Source organism: Phytophthora ramorum, assembly GCF_020800215.1.
Source record: "Phytophthora ramorum isolate Pr-102 chromosome Unknown Phyram_PR-102_s0002, whole genome shotgun sequence".
Classification (NCBI taxonomy): Eukaryota; Oomycota; class Peronosporomycetes; order Peronosporales; family Peronosporaceae; genus Phytophthora; species Phytophthora ramorum.
The window spans coordinates 4,704,842-4,719,815 of record NW_027150648.1 but is presented as its reverse complement, the minus strand read 5'-3'; the positions used below and the strand labels follow the sequence as shown (position 1 = coordinate 4,719,815).

Here is a 14,974-nt window from a genome sequence, read left to right as displayed (position 1 = left end):
GCTGTTGTGAGCCGTGCAGCCGTCGGCGTGAGCACGTCGGTGGAGGAGAAGGCGAGCATTTCATCGAGTGGTGCTGGTGTGAGCGCAAGTGAGACGGAGCGCGCTTCTGCTGGCTCGGTGACGGTGAGGTCGGCCGAGAGCGGCGGGGAGAGTTCTGCTGCGCTGGTTGCTGCCGGCACCGCGGCGATGAGCAGCCTGTACGCGCGCTACGCCCGTGAGGGCTCCAGCGTCGAGTCGATGACGTTCTCTGCCGACATCGACGCGGCTGCGCAGGAGATCCAGCGCGTGTGCACCGGTGCGGCTTCAGACGAGACCGCCCTGGCGTCTCTGCTGCTGTCAAAGACTGCCGAGCAGCGCTACCTGATCTGGTGGCGCTACCGCATCCTGTACAAACAGAGCTTGACGGTGTGGGTGAAGAGCACGAGCGACTACGGCATTCTGCTGAAGATGCTGGCGAGTCCGCTAGAGCACGTGGAAGCTGAGATTCTGCGTAAGGCGACGAAGGGCCTGGGCACGACAGAGGAGTGGATCTACCCGGTGGTGATGGCTCGCTCGAACGCTGAGATTGCGCTGCTGAAGAAGACGTTCCAGGAGAAGTACGGCGATGACCTGGTGCAGATTCTGCGAGGTGAGCTGAGCGGCGACCTGAAGAAGGTGATCCTGACCGCCATTCGCGGCGAGGTGGCCGACTTCGACGCCTCTGTGCACACGAGCGCGAAGGCTGCTGCCGACGCGGACGTCTTGTACAAGGCTGGCGAAGGTCGCGTGGGCACGGACGAGACGACGTTCATCAACATCCTGGTGCTGAGTCCTGCGGAGCACCTGCGCAGTATCAACCGTGCGTACGTGGCGAAGTACAAGACGGACCTCGTAAGCGCGGTTACGGCGGAGTTCTCTGGCGATGCCAAGCGTGCTCTGCTGTTCTTGGTGCGCTCGGTGGTGGAGCCGGTGGAGCTGCTCGCGGAGCTGTTCGAGACGACGCTGAAGGGCGCTGGCAAGAGCGCCTACGGACTGAGTGCTTGGGTGGTGCGTTACTACGGGCTGCTTGTGCGCATTCGTATCGTGTACATGCGCTTGTACCGCCAGGAGCTGCGCTCGCGTATCCAGAGCGTGGTGAGCGGCGAGTACTGCCAGCTTCTTCTGTCGGTGTTTGACGCGGCCGAGGTGGAGTTCGGCGCGTCTGCGTCTGGATCGGCGAGCATTGCTGCGGGTGACGCCACTATGAGTGGCACTGCTGTGAGTAGCACTGCTGTGAGTGGCTCGAGTGCTGTTGTGAGCCGTGCAGCCGTCGGCGTGAGCACGTCGGTGGAGGAGAAGGCGAGCATTTCATCGAGTGGTGCTGGTGTGAGCGCAAGTGAGACGGAGCGCGCTTCTGCTGGCTCGGTGACGGTGAGGTCGGCCGAGAGCGGCGGGGAGAGTTCTGCTGCGCTGGTTGCTGCCGGCACCGCGGCGATGAGCAGCCTGTACGCGCGCTACGCCCGTGAGGGCTCCAGCGTCGAGTCGATGACGTTCTCTGCCGACATCGACGCGGCTGCGCAGGAGATCCAGCGCGTGTGCACCGGTGCGGCTTCAGACGAGACCGCCCTGGCGTCTCTGCTGCTGTCAAAGACTGCCGAGCAGCGCTACCTGATCTGGTGGCGCTACCGCATCCTGTACAAACAGAGCTTGACGGTGTGGGTGAAGAGCACGAGCGACTACGGCATTCTGCTGAAGATGCTGGCGAGTCCGCTAGAGCACGTGGAAGCTGAGATTCTGCGTAAGGCGACGAAGGGCCTGGGCACGACAGAGGAGTGGATCTACCCGGTGGTGATGGCTCGCTCGAACGCTGAGATTGCGCTGCTGAAGAAGACGTTCCAGGAGAAGTACGGCGATGACCTGGTGCAGATTCTGCGAGGTGAGCTGAGCGGCGACCTGAAGAAGGTGATCCTGACCGCCATTCGCGGCGAGGTGGCCGACTTCGACGCCTCTGTGCACACGAGCGCGAAGGCTGCTGCCGACGCGGACGTCTTGTACAAGGCTGGCGAAGGTCGCGTGGGCACGGACGAGACGACGTTCATCAACATCCTGGTGCTGAGTCCTGCGGAGCACCTGCGCAGTATCAACCGTGCGTACGTGGCGAAGTACAAGACGGACCTCGTAAGCGCGGTTACGGCGGAGTTCTCTGGCGATGCCAAGCGTGCTCTGCTGTTCTTGGTGCGCTCGGTGGTGGAGCCGGTGGAGCTGCTCGCGGAGCTGTTCGAGACGACGCTGAAGGGCGCTGGCAAGAGCGCCTACGGACTGAGTGCTTGGGTGGTGCGTTACTACGGGCTGCTTGTGCGCATTCGTATCGTGTACATGCGCTTGTACCGCCAGGAGCTGCGCTCGCGTATCCAGAGCGTGGTGAGCGGCGAGTACTGCCAGCTTCTTCTGTCGGTGTTTGACGCGGCCGAGGTGGAGTTCGGCGCGTCTGCGTCTGGATCGGCGAGCATTGCTGCGGGTGACGCCACTATGAGTGGCACTGCTGTGAGTAGCACTGCTGTGAGTGGCTCGAGTGCTGTTGTGAGCCGTGCAGCCGTCGGCGTGAGCACGTCGGTGGAGGAGAAGGCGAGCATTTCATCGAGTGGTGCTGGTGTGAGCGCAAGTGAGACGGAGCGCGCTTCTGCTGGCTCGGTGACGGTGAGGTCGGCCGAGAGCGGCGGGGAGAGTTCTGCTGCGCTGGTTGCTGCCGGCACCGCGGCGATGAGCAGCCTGTACGCGCGCTACGCCCGTGAGGGCTCCAGCGTCGAGTCGATGACGTTCTCTGCCGACATCGACGCGGCTGCGCAGGAGATCCAGCGCGTGTGCACCGGTGCGGCTTCAGACGAGACCGCCCTGGCGTCTCTGCTGCTGTCAAAGACTGCCGAGCAGCGCTACCTGATCTGGTGGCGCTACCGCATCCTGTACAAACAGAGCTTGACGGTGTGGGTGAAGAGCACGAGCGACTACGGCATTCTGCTGAAGATGCTGGCGAGTCCGCTAGAGCACGTGGAAGCTGAGATTCTGCGTAAGGCGACGAAGGGCCTGGGCACGACAGAGGAGTGGATCTACCCGGTGGTGATGGCTCGCTCGAACGCTGAGATTGCGCTGCTGAAGAAGACGTTCCAGGAGAAGTACGGCGATGACCTGGTGCAGATTCTGCGAGGTGAGCTGAGCGGCGACCTGAAGAAGGTGATCCTGACCGCCATTCGCGGCGAGGTGGCCGACTTCGACGCCTCTGTGCACACGAGCGCGAAGGCTGCTGCCGACGCGGACGTCTTGTACAAGGCTGGCGAAGGTCGCGTGGGCACGGACGAGACGACGTTCATCAACATCCTGGTGCTGAGTCCTGCGGAGCACCTGCGCAGTATCAACCGTGCGTACGTGGCGAAGTACAAGACGGACCTCGTAAGCGCGGTTACGGCGGAGTTCTCTGGCGATGCCAAGCGTGCTCTGCTGTTCTTGGTGCGCTCGGTGGTGGAGCCGGTGGAGCTGCTCGCGGAGCTGTTCGAGACGACGCTGAAGGGCGCTGGCAAGAGCGCCTACGGACTGAGTGCTTGGGTGGTGCGTTACTACGGGCTGCTTGTGCGCATTCGTATCGTGTACATGCGCTTGTACCGCCAGGAGCTGCGCTCGCGTATCCAGAGCGTGGTGAGCGGCGAGTACTGCCAGCTTCTTCTGTCGGTGTTTGACGCGGCCGAGGTGGAGTTCGGCGCGTCTGCGTCTGGATCGGCGAGCATTGCTGCGGGTGACGCCACTATGAGTGGCACTGCTGTGAGTAGCACTGCTGTGAGTGGCTCGAGTGCTGTTGTGAGCCGTGCAGCCGTCGGCGTGAGCACGTCGGTGGAGGAGAAGGCGAGCATTTCATCGAGTGGTGCTGGTGTGAGCGCAAGTGAGACGGAGCGCGCTTCTGCTGGCTCGGTGACGGTGAGGTCGGCCGAGAGCGGCGGGGAGAGTTCTGCTGCGCTGGTTGCTGCCGGCACCGCGGCGATGAGCAGCCTGTACGCGCGCTACGCCCGTGAGGGCTCCAGCGTCGAGTCGATGACGTTCTCTGCCGACATCGACGCGGCTGCGCAGGAGATCCAGCGCGTGTGCACCGGTGCGGCTTCAGACGAGACCGCCCTGGCGTCTCTGCTGCTGTCAAAGACTGCCGAGCAGCGCTACCTGATCTGGTGGCGCTACCGCATCCTGTACAAACAGAGCTTGACGGTGTGGGTGAAGAGCACGAGCGACTACGGCATTCTGCTGAAGATGCTGGCGAGTCCGCTAGAGCACGTGGAAGCTGAGATTCTGCGTAAGGCGACGAAGGGCCTGGGCACGACAGAGGAGTGGATCTACCCGGTGGTGATGGCTCGCTCGAACGCTGAGATTGCGCTGCTGAAGAAGACGTTCCAGGAGAAGTACGGCGATGACCTGGTGCAGATTCTGCGAGGTGAGCTGAGCGGCGACCTGAAGAAGGTGATCCTGACCGCCATTCGCGGCGAGGTGGCCGACTTCGACGCCTCTGTGCACACGAGCGCGAAGGCTGCTGCCGACGCGGACGTCTTGTACAAGGCTGGCGAAGGTCGCGTGGGCACGGACGAGACGACGTTCATCAACATCCTGGTGCTGAGTCCTGCGGAGCACCTGCGCAGTATCAACCGTGCGTACGTGGCGAAGTACAAGACGGACCTCGTAAGCGCGGTTACGGCGGAGTTCTCTGGCGATGCCAAGCGTGCTCTGCTGTTCTTGGTGCGCTCGGTGGTGGAGCCGGTGGAGCTGCTCGCGGAGCTGTTCGAGACGACGCTGAAGGGCGCTGGCAAGAGCGCCTACGGACTGAGTGCTTGGGTGGTGCGTTACTACGGGCTGCTTGTGCGCATTCGTATCGTGTACATGCGCTTGTACCGCCAGGAGCTGCGCTCGCGTATCCAGAGCGTGGTGAGCGGCGAGTACTGCCAGCTTCTTCTGTCGGTGTTTGACGCGGCCGAGGTGGAGTTCGGCGCGTCTGCGTCTGGATCGGCGAGCATTGCTGCGGGTGACGCCACTATGAGTGGCACTGCTGTGAGTAGCACTGCTGTGAGTGGCTCGAGTGCTGTTGTGAGCCGTGCAGCCGTCGGCGTGAGCACGTCGGTGGAGGAGAAGGCGAGCATTTCATCGAGTGGTGCTGGTGTCAGCGCAAGTGAGACGGAGCGCGCTTCTGCTGGCTCGGTGACGGTGAGGTCGGCCGAGAGCGGCGGGGAGAGTTCTGCTGCGCTGGTTGCTGCCGGCACCGCGGCGATGAGCAGCCTGTACGCGCGCTACGCCCGTGAGGGCTCCAGCGTCGAGTCGATGACGTTCTCTGCCGACATCGACGCGGCTGCGCAGGAGATCCAGCGCGTGTGCACCGGTGCGGCTTCAGACGAGACCGCCCTGGCGTCTCTGCTGCTGTCAAAGACTGCCGAGCAGCGCTACCTGATCTGGTGGCGCTACCGCATCCTGTACAAACAGAGCTTGACGGTGTGGGTGAAGAGCACGAGCGACTACGGCATTCTGCTGAAGATGCTGGCGAGTCCGCTAGAGCACGTGGAAGCTGAGATTCTGCGTAAGGCGACGAAGGGCCTGGGCACGACAGAGGAGTGGATCTACCCGGTGGTGATGGCTCGCTCGAACGCTGAGATTGCGCTGCTGAAGAAGACGTTCCAGGAGAAGTACGGCGATGACCTGGTGCAGATTCTGCGAGGTGAGCTGAGCGGCGACCTGAAGAAGGTGATCCTGACCGCCATTCGCGGCGAGGTGGCCGACTTCGACGCCTCTGTGCACACGAGCGCGAAGGCTGCTGCCGACGCGGACGTCTTGTACAAGGCTGGCGAAGGTCGCGTGGGCACGGACGAGACGACGTTCATCAACATCCTGGTGCTGAGTCCTGCGGAGCACCTGCGCAGTATCAACCGTGCGTACGTGGCGAAGTACAAGACGGACCTCGTAAGCGCGGTTACGGCGGAGTTCTCTGGCGATGCCAAGCGTGCTCTGCTGTTCTTGGTGCGCTCGGTGGTGGAGCCGGTGGAGCTGCTCGCGGAGCTGTTCGAGACGACGCTGAAGGGCGCTGGCAAGAGCGCCTACGGACTGAGTGCTTGGGTGGTGCGTTACTACGGGCTGCTTGTGCGCATTCGTATCGTGTACATGCGCTTGTACCGCCAGGAGCTGCGCTCGCGTATCCAGAGCGTGGTGAGCGGCGAGTACTGCCAGCTTCTTCTGTCGGTGTTTGACGCGGCCGAGGTGGAGTTCGGCGCGTCTGCGTCTGGATCGGCGAGCATTGCTGCGGGTGACGCCACTATGAGTGGCACTGCTGTGAGTAGCACTGCTGTGAGTGGCTCGAGTGCTGTTGTGAGCCGTGCAGCCGTCGGCGTGAGCACGTCGGTGGAGGAGAAGGCGAGCATTTCATCGAGTGGTGCGACTGCCCAGAAGAATGTGTCTGCAGTGACGACGTTCTCGAGTACGATTGTTCGATCCGTTGGGTTTGGAAACCTGTATGCACAGAGCTCGCATGATATTGCTGGAGGTGCCTCGTTGACTCTGTACGGCGATATTGATTCTGTGGTCGAGGAAATTAAGGCGAAGTGCTCCGGTGCCGAGACGGATGAGAAGGCTCTAGCTTCGATTCTTGTACCCAAGACGGCCGAGCAGCGCTATCTGATCTGGTGGCGCTACCGCATCCTGTACAAACAGAGCTTGACGGTGTGGGTGAAGAGCACGAGCGACTACGGCATTCTGCTGAAGATGCTGGCGAGTCCGCTAGAGCACGTGGAAGCTGAGATTCTGCGTAAGGCGACGAAGGGCCTGGGCACGACAGAGGAGTGGATCTACCCGGTGGTGATGGCTCGCTCGAACGCCGAGATCGCAATGTTGAAAAAGACGTACCGCGAGCTCTACGGGGAGGATCTTGTGAGTGTTCTGCGAGGTGAGCTGAGCGGCGACCTGAAGAAGGTGGTCATGGCCGCGATGCAGGGAGACTTGCCGAGCTTCGACCCCGCAGTGTACACGAGTGCTAGGGCTGCTGCGGATGCTGACGCGCTGTACAAGGCTGGCGAAGGAAAGTGGGGCACGGAAGAGGAGACGTTCATTCGGATCGTTGTTTCGAGTCCTGCGCAGCATCTGCGCAACATCGACGCGGCCTACTCGAAGAAGTACAAGAAGACGAGCATCGTCAAGGCTATCAAGGGCGAGTTCAAGGGTGACGCCCAGGCGGCGCTCCTGTACCACGTCCGTATGGCGTTTGAGCCGTTCGAGCTTTTGGCGGAGCTCTTCGAGAGCACCATGAAGGGCCTGGGCACGGACGAGTACGGCCTCAGCGCGGCGGTGGTGCGCTACCACGTCCTGCTGCCGCAGATCAAGACTGCGTACAAGAAGCTGTTCGGCAAGGAGCTGAGCAAGCGCATCCGCGGCGACACGAGCGGCGAGTACCGCGACATGCTGCTGGCGATTGTGGACGGGCAGTAGGCGGCGACTTGAAGTGTAGGTAGCTTGCATTACTCTGCGTACATTTTCCCCATGAATACATACATCAACTTGAAGTGGTTCCTATAGCGAGATGTCTCTCTACAAGAGCGGCGCTCACTACCTTCGAGCCAATATCTGTCACTTTCTGTTTTGCGTCGAGATGCTCGAGCCGACAGACGTGGAGCCGGAGCTGGGCGAGAGCGCACTGCTGGACCAGCTGCACGACCTGCACCGGCGACTGGCGGCCGTGCGCCAGGACTCGCAGCGCTACAGCTCGCGCATCGCGGGGCCCGTCCCCATGGCCAGCGACAGTAACAAGATCATCGTGTGCAGTCTGCAGCGCTGCGTGCGCATGGTCAAGACGGACCAGGGCGGCGGCTGGCAGTACGTGGCATCCTCCACGGGGCTCAAGAGCGCCATCGACCACCTGGGACAGCGCAACGCCGTGCGCTGGGTCTCGTGGCCGGGCGCGGCTGTGGACGAGTCAAGCCAGGACGGCGTGCGGCGCCGCCTCGAGACGGACTTTGCGTGCCACCCGGTCTTCCTGTCCCCGGAGGCGCTGGACCTGTACCACAACCAGTTCTGCAACGTGGTGCTCTGGCCGCTCTTCCACTCGCTGCCGCAGCGCGCCGACAGCCGCCTGCTCGAGCACTTTGGCGACAAGTTCGACGCCTACTGCTCGGCCAACCAGAAGTTTCTCGACGCCGTGTCGGAGATCTACAAGGACGGGGACCTCGTGCTCGTGTGCGACTACCAGCTCATGGCGTTGCCCGGCCTGCTGCGCCGCCGCTTCCCGGAAGTCACGTGCGGCTTCTACTTCCACTGCCCCTTCCCGTCCTCGGAGTTCTTCCAGATGCTGCCCGTCCGCGAGGCGCTGCTGCACGGCGTGCTGGGCGCGGACCTGGTCGTGTTCAACCACTTTGACTACGTGCGCCACTTCCTCAACGTGTGCACACGCATGCTCGGGCTCGAGTCGTCGCCCAGTCGCGTCGAGTACAACGGGAGACTCATCTCGCTGGGCATCTGCCCCATGGGCATCGACCCCGTCAAGTACGCGCTCACGCCTAAGGTGGAGGCCCACGTCGAGATGCTCAAGCGACAGCAGGATGGCATGAAAATCATCGTGGGCGTGCACAAGCTCGACGTTTGCAAGGGCATCCCCGAGATGCTCGAGGCCATGGAGTACTTGCTGCAGCACTACCCAGAGTACCGCGGCAAGGTCGTGCTCTACGTGGTAGTACGCGATGCTGGGCGCACGGCGTCGTCGCAGTACAGATTGCTCAGCCGCCAGATTAACGAGCTTGTGGGGCGCCTGAATGGGCGCTTTGGGACAGCTGAATACTGCCCTGTGCGCTATCTGAAGCAGTCTATCGACCACGACCAGCTCGTTGCGCTGTACAATTGCGCAGACGTGGCCATCGTCAGTAGCATCAAGGAAGGTATCAATCTACAGGCCATGGAGTTCATTGCCGCCCAGAAGAAGAGCTGTCACGGCGTGCTCGTCTACAGCGAATTTGCAGGGTGCGTGGCTTGTGAAGCGTACCGTGGTTAATGGACTCTAATTTGTGCTACAATGTCATCAGCTGTGCGTCATCTTTTCAAGGCGCGCTGCTGGTGAACCCGATGCACATTGAGCAAGTCGCAGCAAGCGTCGACACCGCCCTTCGCATGAGCACGACCACGAAGCGTATCCGCCACCACCAACTTTCCCGCTATGTCAACACATACACCTCGACGCTATGGGCTCAGCGGATCATGTCCGCGCTGAACGAGGTAAGCGGATTGATACATTTTGTCGATTGGACCTACAACAACTGCTAACACCCACCGCTTGGTAATGATGCAGGCTGCTGCTACCGCGCAAGAGTACAATCGCTTAGACAAGCTAGACACGGCCCAACTGCTCGGTTACTACGAACGGAGCCAACGACGCTTGTTTCTGCTGGACTATGACGGCACGCTCGTAAACTACCAAAGCATGGAAGAGTTAGCTGATCCTTCTCCAGCGCTGCTCTCGTGTCTGGAAGACCTGACCGCAGACCCGCACAACACCGTCTATATTATCAGCGGACGGAACAAAAGCCGCTTGCAGGTAAATGGGTGTTTCAATAGCAGAAATGCGTGCTGCTGTCTCTAACGACTCATATGTGTTTGACAGGAATGGTTTGGCCACTTGCCGCGCGTGGGGCTTGCTGCGGAGCATGGTTATTGGTTCCGCCCAGCCTCCAAGCACCCATCTACGCTCGACGTCGATGGTATTGGTACTATTACGATAGGCAGTGGAGATATTATGGCGGACGAGTCGCCGCACGCAGCGGAATCACTACCGAGCACCGTCCTCCTGGAAGATGATCCGCTGGCCAGTTCGTCTTCTTCGGTCATGGGCACCAATGGCAGCGAAAATGGTTTTCTTGAAAGAACTCCTTGGCAATGTATGTTCAGCGACGTTGAGCTCGAGTGGCGAGATGAAGTGGAGAGCATTTTGGAGCATTTCACAGAGCGGACGCCTGGCTCCCTACTGGACGTGAAGGACTGTTGCTACACGTGGCACTTTCGAGATGCCGACCCCACCTTCGGGCTGAAGCAGGCCAAGGATATGCAATTGCATTTGATCAGATGCTGCGTGATTTGCCGGTTGGCGTGGTGATGTGTCGCATTAAGAAGTACGTGATGATCCGCCCGTGGCGGGTGAACAAGGGCCGCGCCGTGAGCCGGATCTTGGAATATGAAAGCGAGACGCCGTACTTCACGGCGCTGGACTTCGATTTCATCCTCGCACTCGGCGACGAGCGCACAGACGAGGATATGTTCGATGTGGTGCAGGGTAGCAACTGCTACACTTGCACAGTGGGCATGAAAGTTAGTCGCGCGCAATATTATCTGGAGGACCCGGACGAAGTTCTACGCGTGCTGACTGCCTGCACGAGCCTGCTGGCTGGAGACCGCCAGCCGCTCTCAGGCTAACTATTTGCTGAGCAACATGTTGCCACTACGTGAAAAACGACCGCTGCCCCGCCGGCAACTTGTCAGACGAACACGCAGAGCTTGATTCATTCACGACGACGTCAACTTTTACGTACTTCCTCCACCTACTCTTCTTCTGAAGAATCGTCACTCACGGCACGGGTTGCTTTCTGCTTACGAGTCCTTCGCTTGGCTCGCTCTCTCTTCTTGGGCATGGCTCGCGTCGCCTTGGCGCCTTTCCCGACAGCCTTGCGCTTTGCCCTGCCCTTGGCTTGTGGTGACGACACGCGTTCCTTAGTCTCTCCGTCCATAGTTTCATCCTGCTAACCACAGGCAACGGATAAGTTGTGAGTCAAACGGACAGATCACGAACAATGGAGGCAGCGTACCTCCTCCTTGCCCTCCTTCTTCCCGACCACGAACTGGTCCAGTGTATCAATAGCTTCTTTCATCTCAGCTGTGGCTGACAGTGCACTGTTTCCACGCCGCGCTTTAGCAACCAGGGACGTGAAGTGGTCGGCAACAGCAGCATCGTGAAGTGCATCGCTGAAGAGTTTACGGTTCTGGTACAGATACTTAAGCGACTTCTCTGTATGCGGCAAACGCGCCAAGCAGTACGCGAGATCGCGCTGCTGCTGTGCCTTGGAGGCTGTCGGAAACCGCTGGGCCAACTTTTCCACGATACTTTCGATCTGCTTTTCCTTCGCAATGAACTGAATGAGGAATTGCGTGATCGTCTGGAATTCCGGATTGGATACGAGCTCACTAGACAACACAAGGACGCACACAACACGTCAGTCACCCATAAGACCTCTGCTCCTGCAGCAAAATCCAAAGTACCACCCGTACCTTGTAGACAGCTGGCCGATCGCGTCCGGAAGCATGTTGTAAATGGGGTTGTTGCCCTTTTTCGACAGCTCAAAGAAGAACAGCTTCGCAAGGTTGCGAATGCCATCGTTCTCGTCAACCAATGAAATAGCAATCTCGCTCACCTGGCCTTTCACCTTGATCATGTCGTTCAGAATGAGGTGAGAGAGCACAACGATTGTGTTCTTGCGGACGTTGAGATTCACATCACGGAGCCGGTTGTACAGGTGTGACGTCCACGGCTCCACCAAGTTCGGGAAACGGAACGATAGATCTCCTAGCGCAATAATCACGTCACCTCGCACGGAAGGCTGTGGGGAATTCTGCAGAATCGTGAACAGAAGCTGCAAGTGCTTTTCACAAAACTCCTCTGACACAGCCATGAACTTGCTGAGCGCTACCACCGCGCACTCCGTCAGTAGCTCGTCACCCTTGAACTCTTCCTCCTTTCCAACGAGCACACGAATGATAAGCGGGCTGTACAGCCCTAACAGATTGCGGCAAGCAATCTCCTTCTGGATAACGTTGTTCACGAAGGTATCCTCCTCCGCCTCGACCTCTGCAGCCACACCAAGTTCATCCTCCATTGCTGTTACGTCTTCGGCGTCGCCGTTAGACGCGGTGTTGTCAGCGGGTTTTGCCGCAGAATTGCGATTGAAACGCATTTTCTTCACTTTCGCGGCTAGCTTTTCCACGTGGATGGCCACTTTAACTGCTGAGTGCCCGAGCACGAAGAAGAAGTGCGCCAGCTCCACACGAGACACATCGTTCGTTTCGCTTTCAAACAGACGCAGAGAGAGATGCTTGATCACATCGCCACACACATCTTCAGGGCGCTCGCAGATGGAGAAGATGGCTTCGATCGCTTGTTGCACAATGTCGAACCACGTAGAATGCAAACACTCCAGCTCAATCGTGTCATCGCCGACAAAATCCAGCGCAAGAAAACGTTGCAAGCAAAGAATAATCTGCTCGGTCGCGTCTAGATTCGAGCGCTGTATGCGCCGCTGAGTCTGACTGCTGCTCCTCGCAGCTGCATTTTTCGGCTCCAGCTGAATGCATTGTACCAACCGGCAAGCGGCTCCAAGAACACGAAAGCGGGAGTCTGGGCTGCACGCGACGTCGCCAAAACCCATCGAAAGCACTTGGCCGAGGCGATCGTTGGAGAACAACATCGAATCATCAATACTTGCGATCATGCTGAGCAGTACCAATGCATTGCTCACAATCGAGATGGGGTACACCGTTACATCCACAAGCCCCCAAAGAGAGCTAATTACCACCATTGGCACCTTCTGGCTGCGATGAAGCTCCCCCATAATCCGTTCGAGGCAAGTATACTCAGCAACCGTGCACTCATCCAGAAACTTTACCAAATTTTCTGCCACCAATTGCGGTGAATTCCGTTCAGGGTCTTCCTCGTCAATGCGAATAAAAAGCGCCACGAATGTGTTAGACAGCTGCTCTTGAATGGACACGTCAGATCGCCACGTGAGAGGCAAAACTTTCTTGATCCCGGTTTGAGCGGCGCCAAGATGGAAACGATACGCCTTCTCGAAAAACTGGATAGCCTCCAGCACATCCGAAATCGATTTGCTTCCCAGCAACTGGGCCATCAACGGCAGCGCTTGCAACTCGAATTCATCAATAAAGTCGATTGCGTCCTGGTAAAACTTCAACAGACGCACGGTCGTCTGCAATTCTTTTTCAAGTGCCGCCGCTTGCTCTTCGGAAGAAATCGCTGGTTGAGAGAGCGCGGAAGACTCTGCGTCTCCTCCGTTCTGGATCGCGATTTCTCCCAAAGCTTCACTCATTTCCTTCTCCGCGCCGGCAATCACCTCGTCGCGCTTCTTCTTCATTTCTTCCGTCAACTCGTCCCGCTTTTTCGCGTAGAAATCACGGTTCAAGTTCCCCATGAACGGGTTTCTTTCCAATAGCAGCGACAGCAAGTGAATGCTATGACGACGAACCACAGCTGCCTTGTCTTGCAACCGACCCACTGCCATTAGCGTCACATTCTTCAGCATGTGCAGCGGTAGAGCGCCCTCCTCACACAGCAACGCCCACATCTTGAGCACGTGACTTCGCGCGAAAGAGTTGACATCGTGAGTGCGATCTTCAAGCACAGTGAGGAGCTGGTCCCTCGTCGAACGAGAGAATGTACGTGGGGCTTCTGCGCTAGTCTTGCCTGCGTCTTCTTCGTCATTCGAGTCGCTGCTGCTGCTGGCATCCTCATCAGCAGTACTGTCCTCACTCTCAGACCCATCGCTCTTTGTCTCTCCGTCAGTTTTCTTCCGCTTCCGCATTTTCTTCTTGGATGCCGCGCTATCGGCAGAGGAGGTTGAGGGTCCTGGTGTCCGCTCTGGCGGAAGTTCCACAGCAAGATCTGCGTCACGCACGTGACGGCAGCGTTGCGGAGCTGATATGCTTCCGAGTCCAACAACGCCAACACGAAACTCAGGTTGCCCATGATCAACGCGGGGGTGAGAGTCGACAAGCTCGAGAGGAACATCGAGATGTTTCTCGTTCCAGCCACGTCCTTGGACGCGTCACGTGACGAGATCTTGCCAATCTCATTGATGAGATCCGCCGCGAACGTCACGTTGGCGTACTTGAAGTACAGCAGCTCGACGAGTTCGGCGATGGAGGCGCTCAAATGCTCGTGCGTATAGATCAGGTCGATGAGTGACGCCACGACGGAAATGTGGATCGCGGGCGCCTTTTGCAGCCCCATGGCCAGTAGCTAGCAAAAAAACAGCATGGCAAATACACAGTCAATTCTACAGTCGCAAAGCACTAGAAACAACAACAACAACTCATCCACGCACATGGTAGAGCTTGGGCTTGAGCGTCTTGCCCCGACAGAGCGACGCGTTCCCCAGCAGCTCGAACACGGCCTTGCAGTAGAGCATGGAGAACTCCTCCTCGGGCACGTTCATGTTCCACATGCTGAAGGTGGCAGGGCTCACGGAGCGGCTGAGCTTCTGGATGGCGCCCTCCACCACTTTGCTCCAGTTGACGCGGTTGAGGGCGGACGTGGCGCTTGCCTTGCGCTTGTGCTTGACCACGTCCTTGTCTGCCTGCAGCTGCGCGTTGCTGACGCTCGTGAGCGCCGTGATGAGGAAGTAGACGCTCGCCTTGAAGGCGCTGCGATACTGCGCCACGTCGTCCGCGTCGCTCCCAGGGCGTCTGGCCAGCACGCCCTCCGTCGCGTTGGCCACGAAGGCTGCCAGCGCCTCCACCACGCGCATGCGCAGCGGCTCCGAGAGCCCCGGCAGCTTCTTCACGAGGCTGTACGTCAGGTCCAGCCACTCGGCGCGCAGCAGTTCCAGGCCCGCGTCACTGCCCAGCACATGGTCCTCCAGCCGCTGCACGCGCGCAGAGAGCTCGGCCGGCGTCTCACCCTCGAACGTCAGCACGCTCTGCACGTGGTAGCGCCCCGCCTTGGGCAGCTCCAAGTCCGCTGCGTGCAGCGGCACCAGGAACTCCATTATAATATGATTTTCCGCACGAACTTTAAATTTTAAATAGGTGGTCCACACCACGTGAATACTAGTCCTCACTGATAAGTGTGGTACACAAATGTTAACGGATTGTACATTCTTTTGTTTACGTAAGTTATATATGGGGTATTCCGTCAAAACGTCGGCGAATTTGCTTATGTGGCGTTGGGTTTGGAGTCGAACTGTCAAGG

General features: G+C 59.1%; 2 protein-coding genes across 3 annotated transcripts; one reads left to right on the top strand and one right to left on the bottom strand.

Moving 5' to 3' along the window:
* Nucleotides 1–7,609: 7,609 nt before the first annotated feature.
* KRP23_2881 (Alpha,alpha-trehalose-phosphate synthase [UDP-forming] A) lies at nucleotides 7,610–10,413 on the top strand (the record flags this gene model as incomplete). Its single annotated transcript, XM_067887665.1, has 5 exons — nucleotides 7,610–8,970; nucleotides 9,033–9,222; nucleotides 9,296–9,541; nucleotides 9,608–9,973; nucleotides 10,066–10,413. 5 exons carry the CDS (start codon nucleotides 7,610–7,612, stop codon nucleotides 10,411–10,413), a joined length of 2,511 nt encoding a protein of 836 aa, XP_067750236.1.
* A 125-nt stretch (nucleotides 10,414–10,538) lies between these two features.
* On the bottom strand, nucleotides 10,539–14,771 carry KRP23_2880 (Condensin complex subunit 1; the record flags this gene model as incomplete). 2 transcript variants are annotated; one of them, XM_067887664.1, is made up of 5 exons in its annotated part: nucleotides 10,539–10,736; nucleotides 10,803–11,178; nucleotides 11,263–13,605; nucleotides 13,680–14,023; nucleotides 14,109–14,771. In XM_067887664.1, the coding sequence occupies 5 exons, from the start codon at nucleotides 14,769–14,771 to the stop codon at nucleotides 10,539–10,541; spliced, it is 3,924 nt and encodes a 1,307-aa protein (XP_067750235.1). The 2 variants fall into 2 exon arrangements, with proteins under 2 accessions (XP_067750235.1, XP_067750234.1); XM_067887663.1 differs by having other exon boundaries at nucleotides 10,539–10,733.
* Nucleotides 14,772–14,974: the final 203 nt, after the last annotated feature.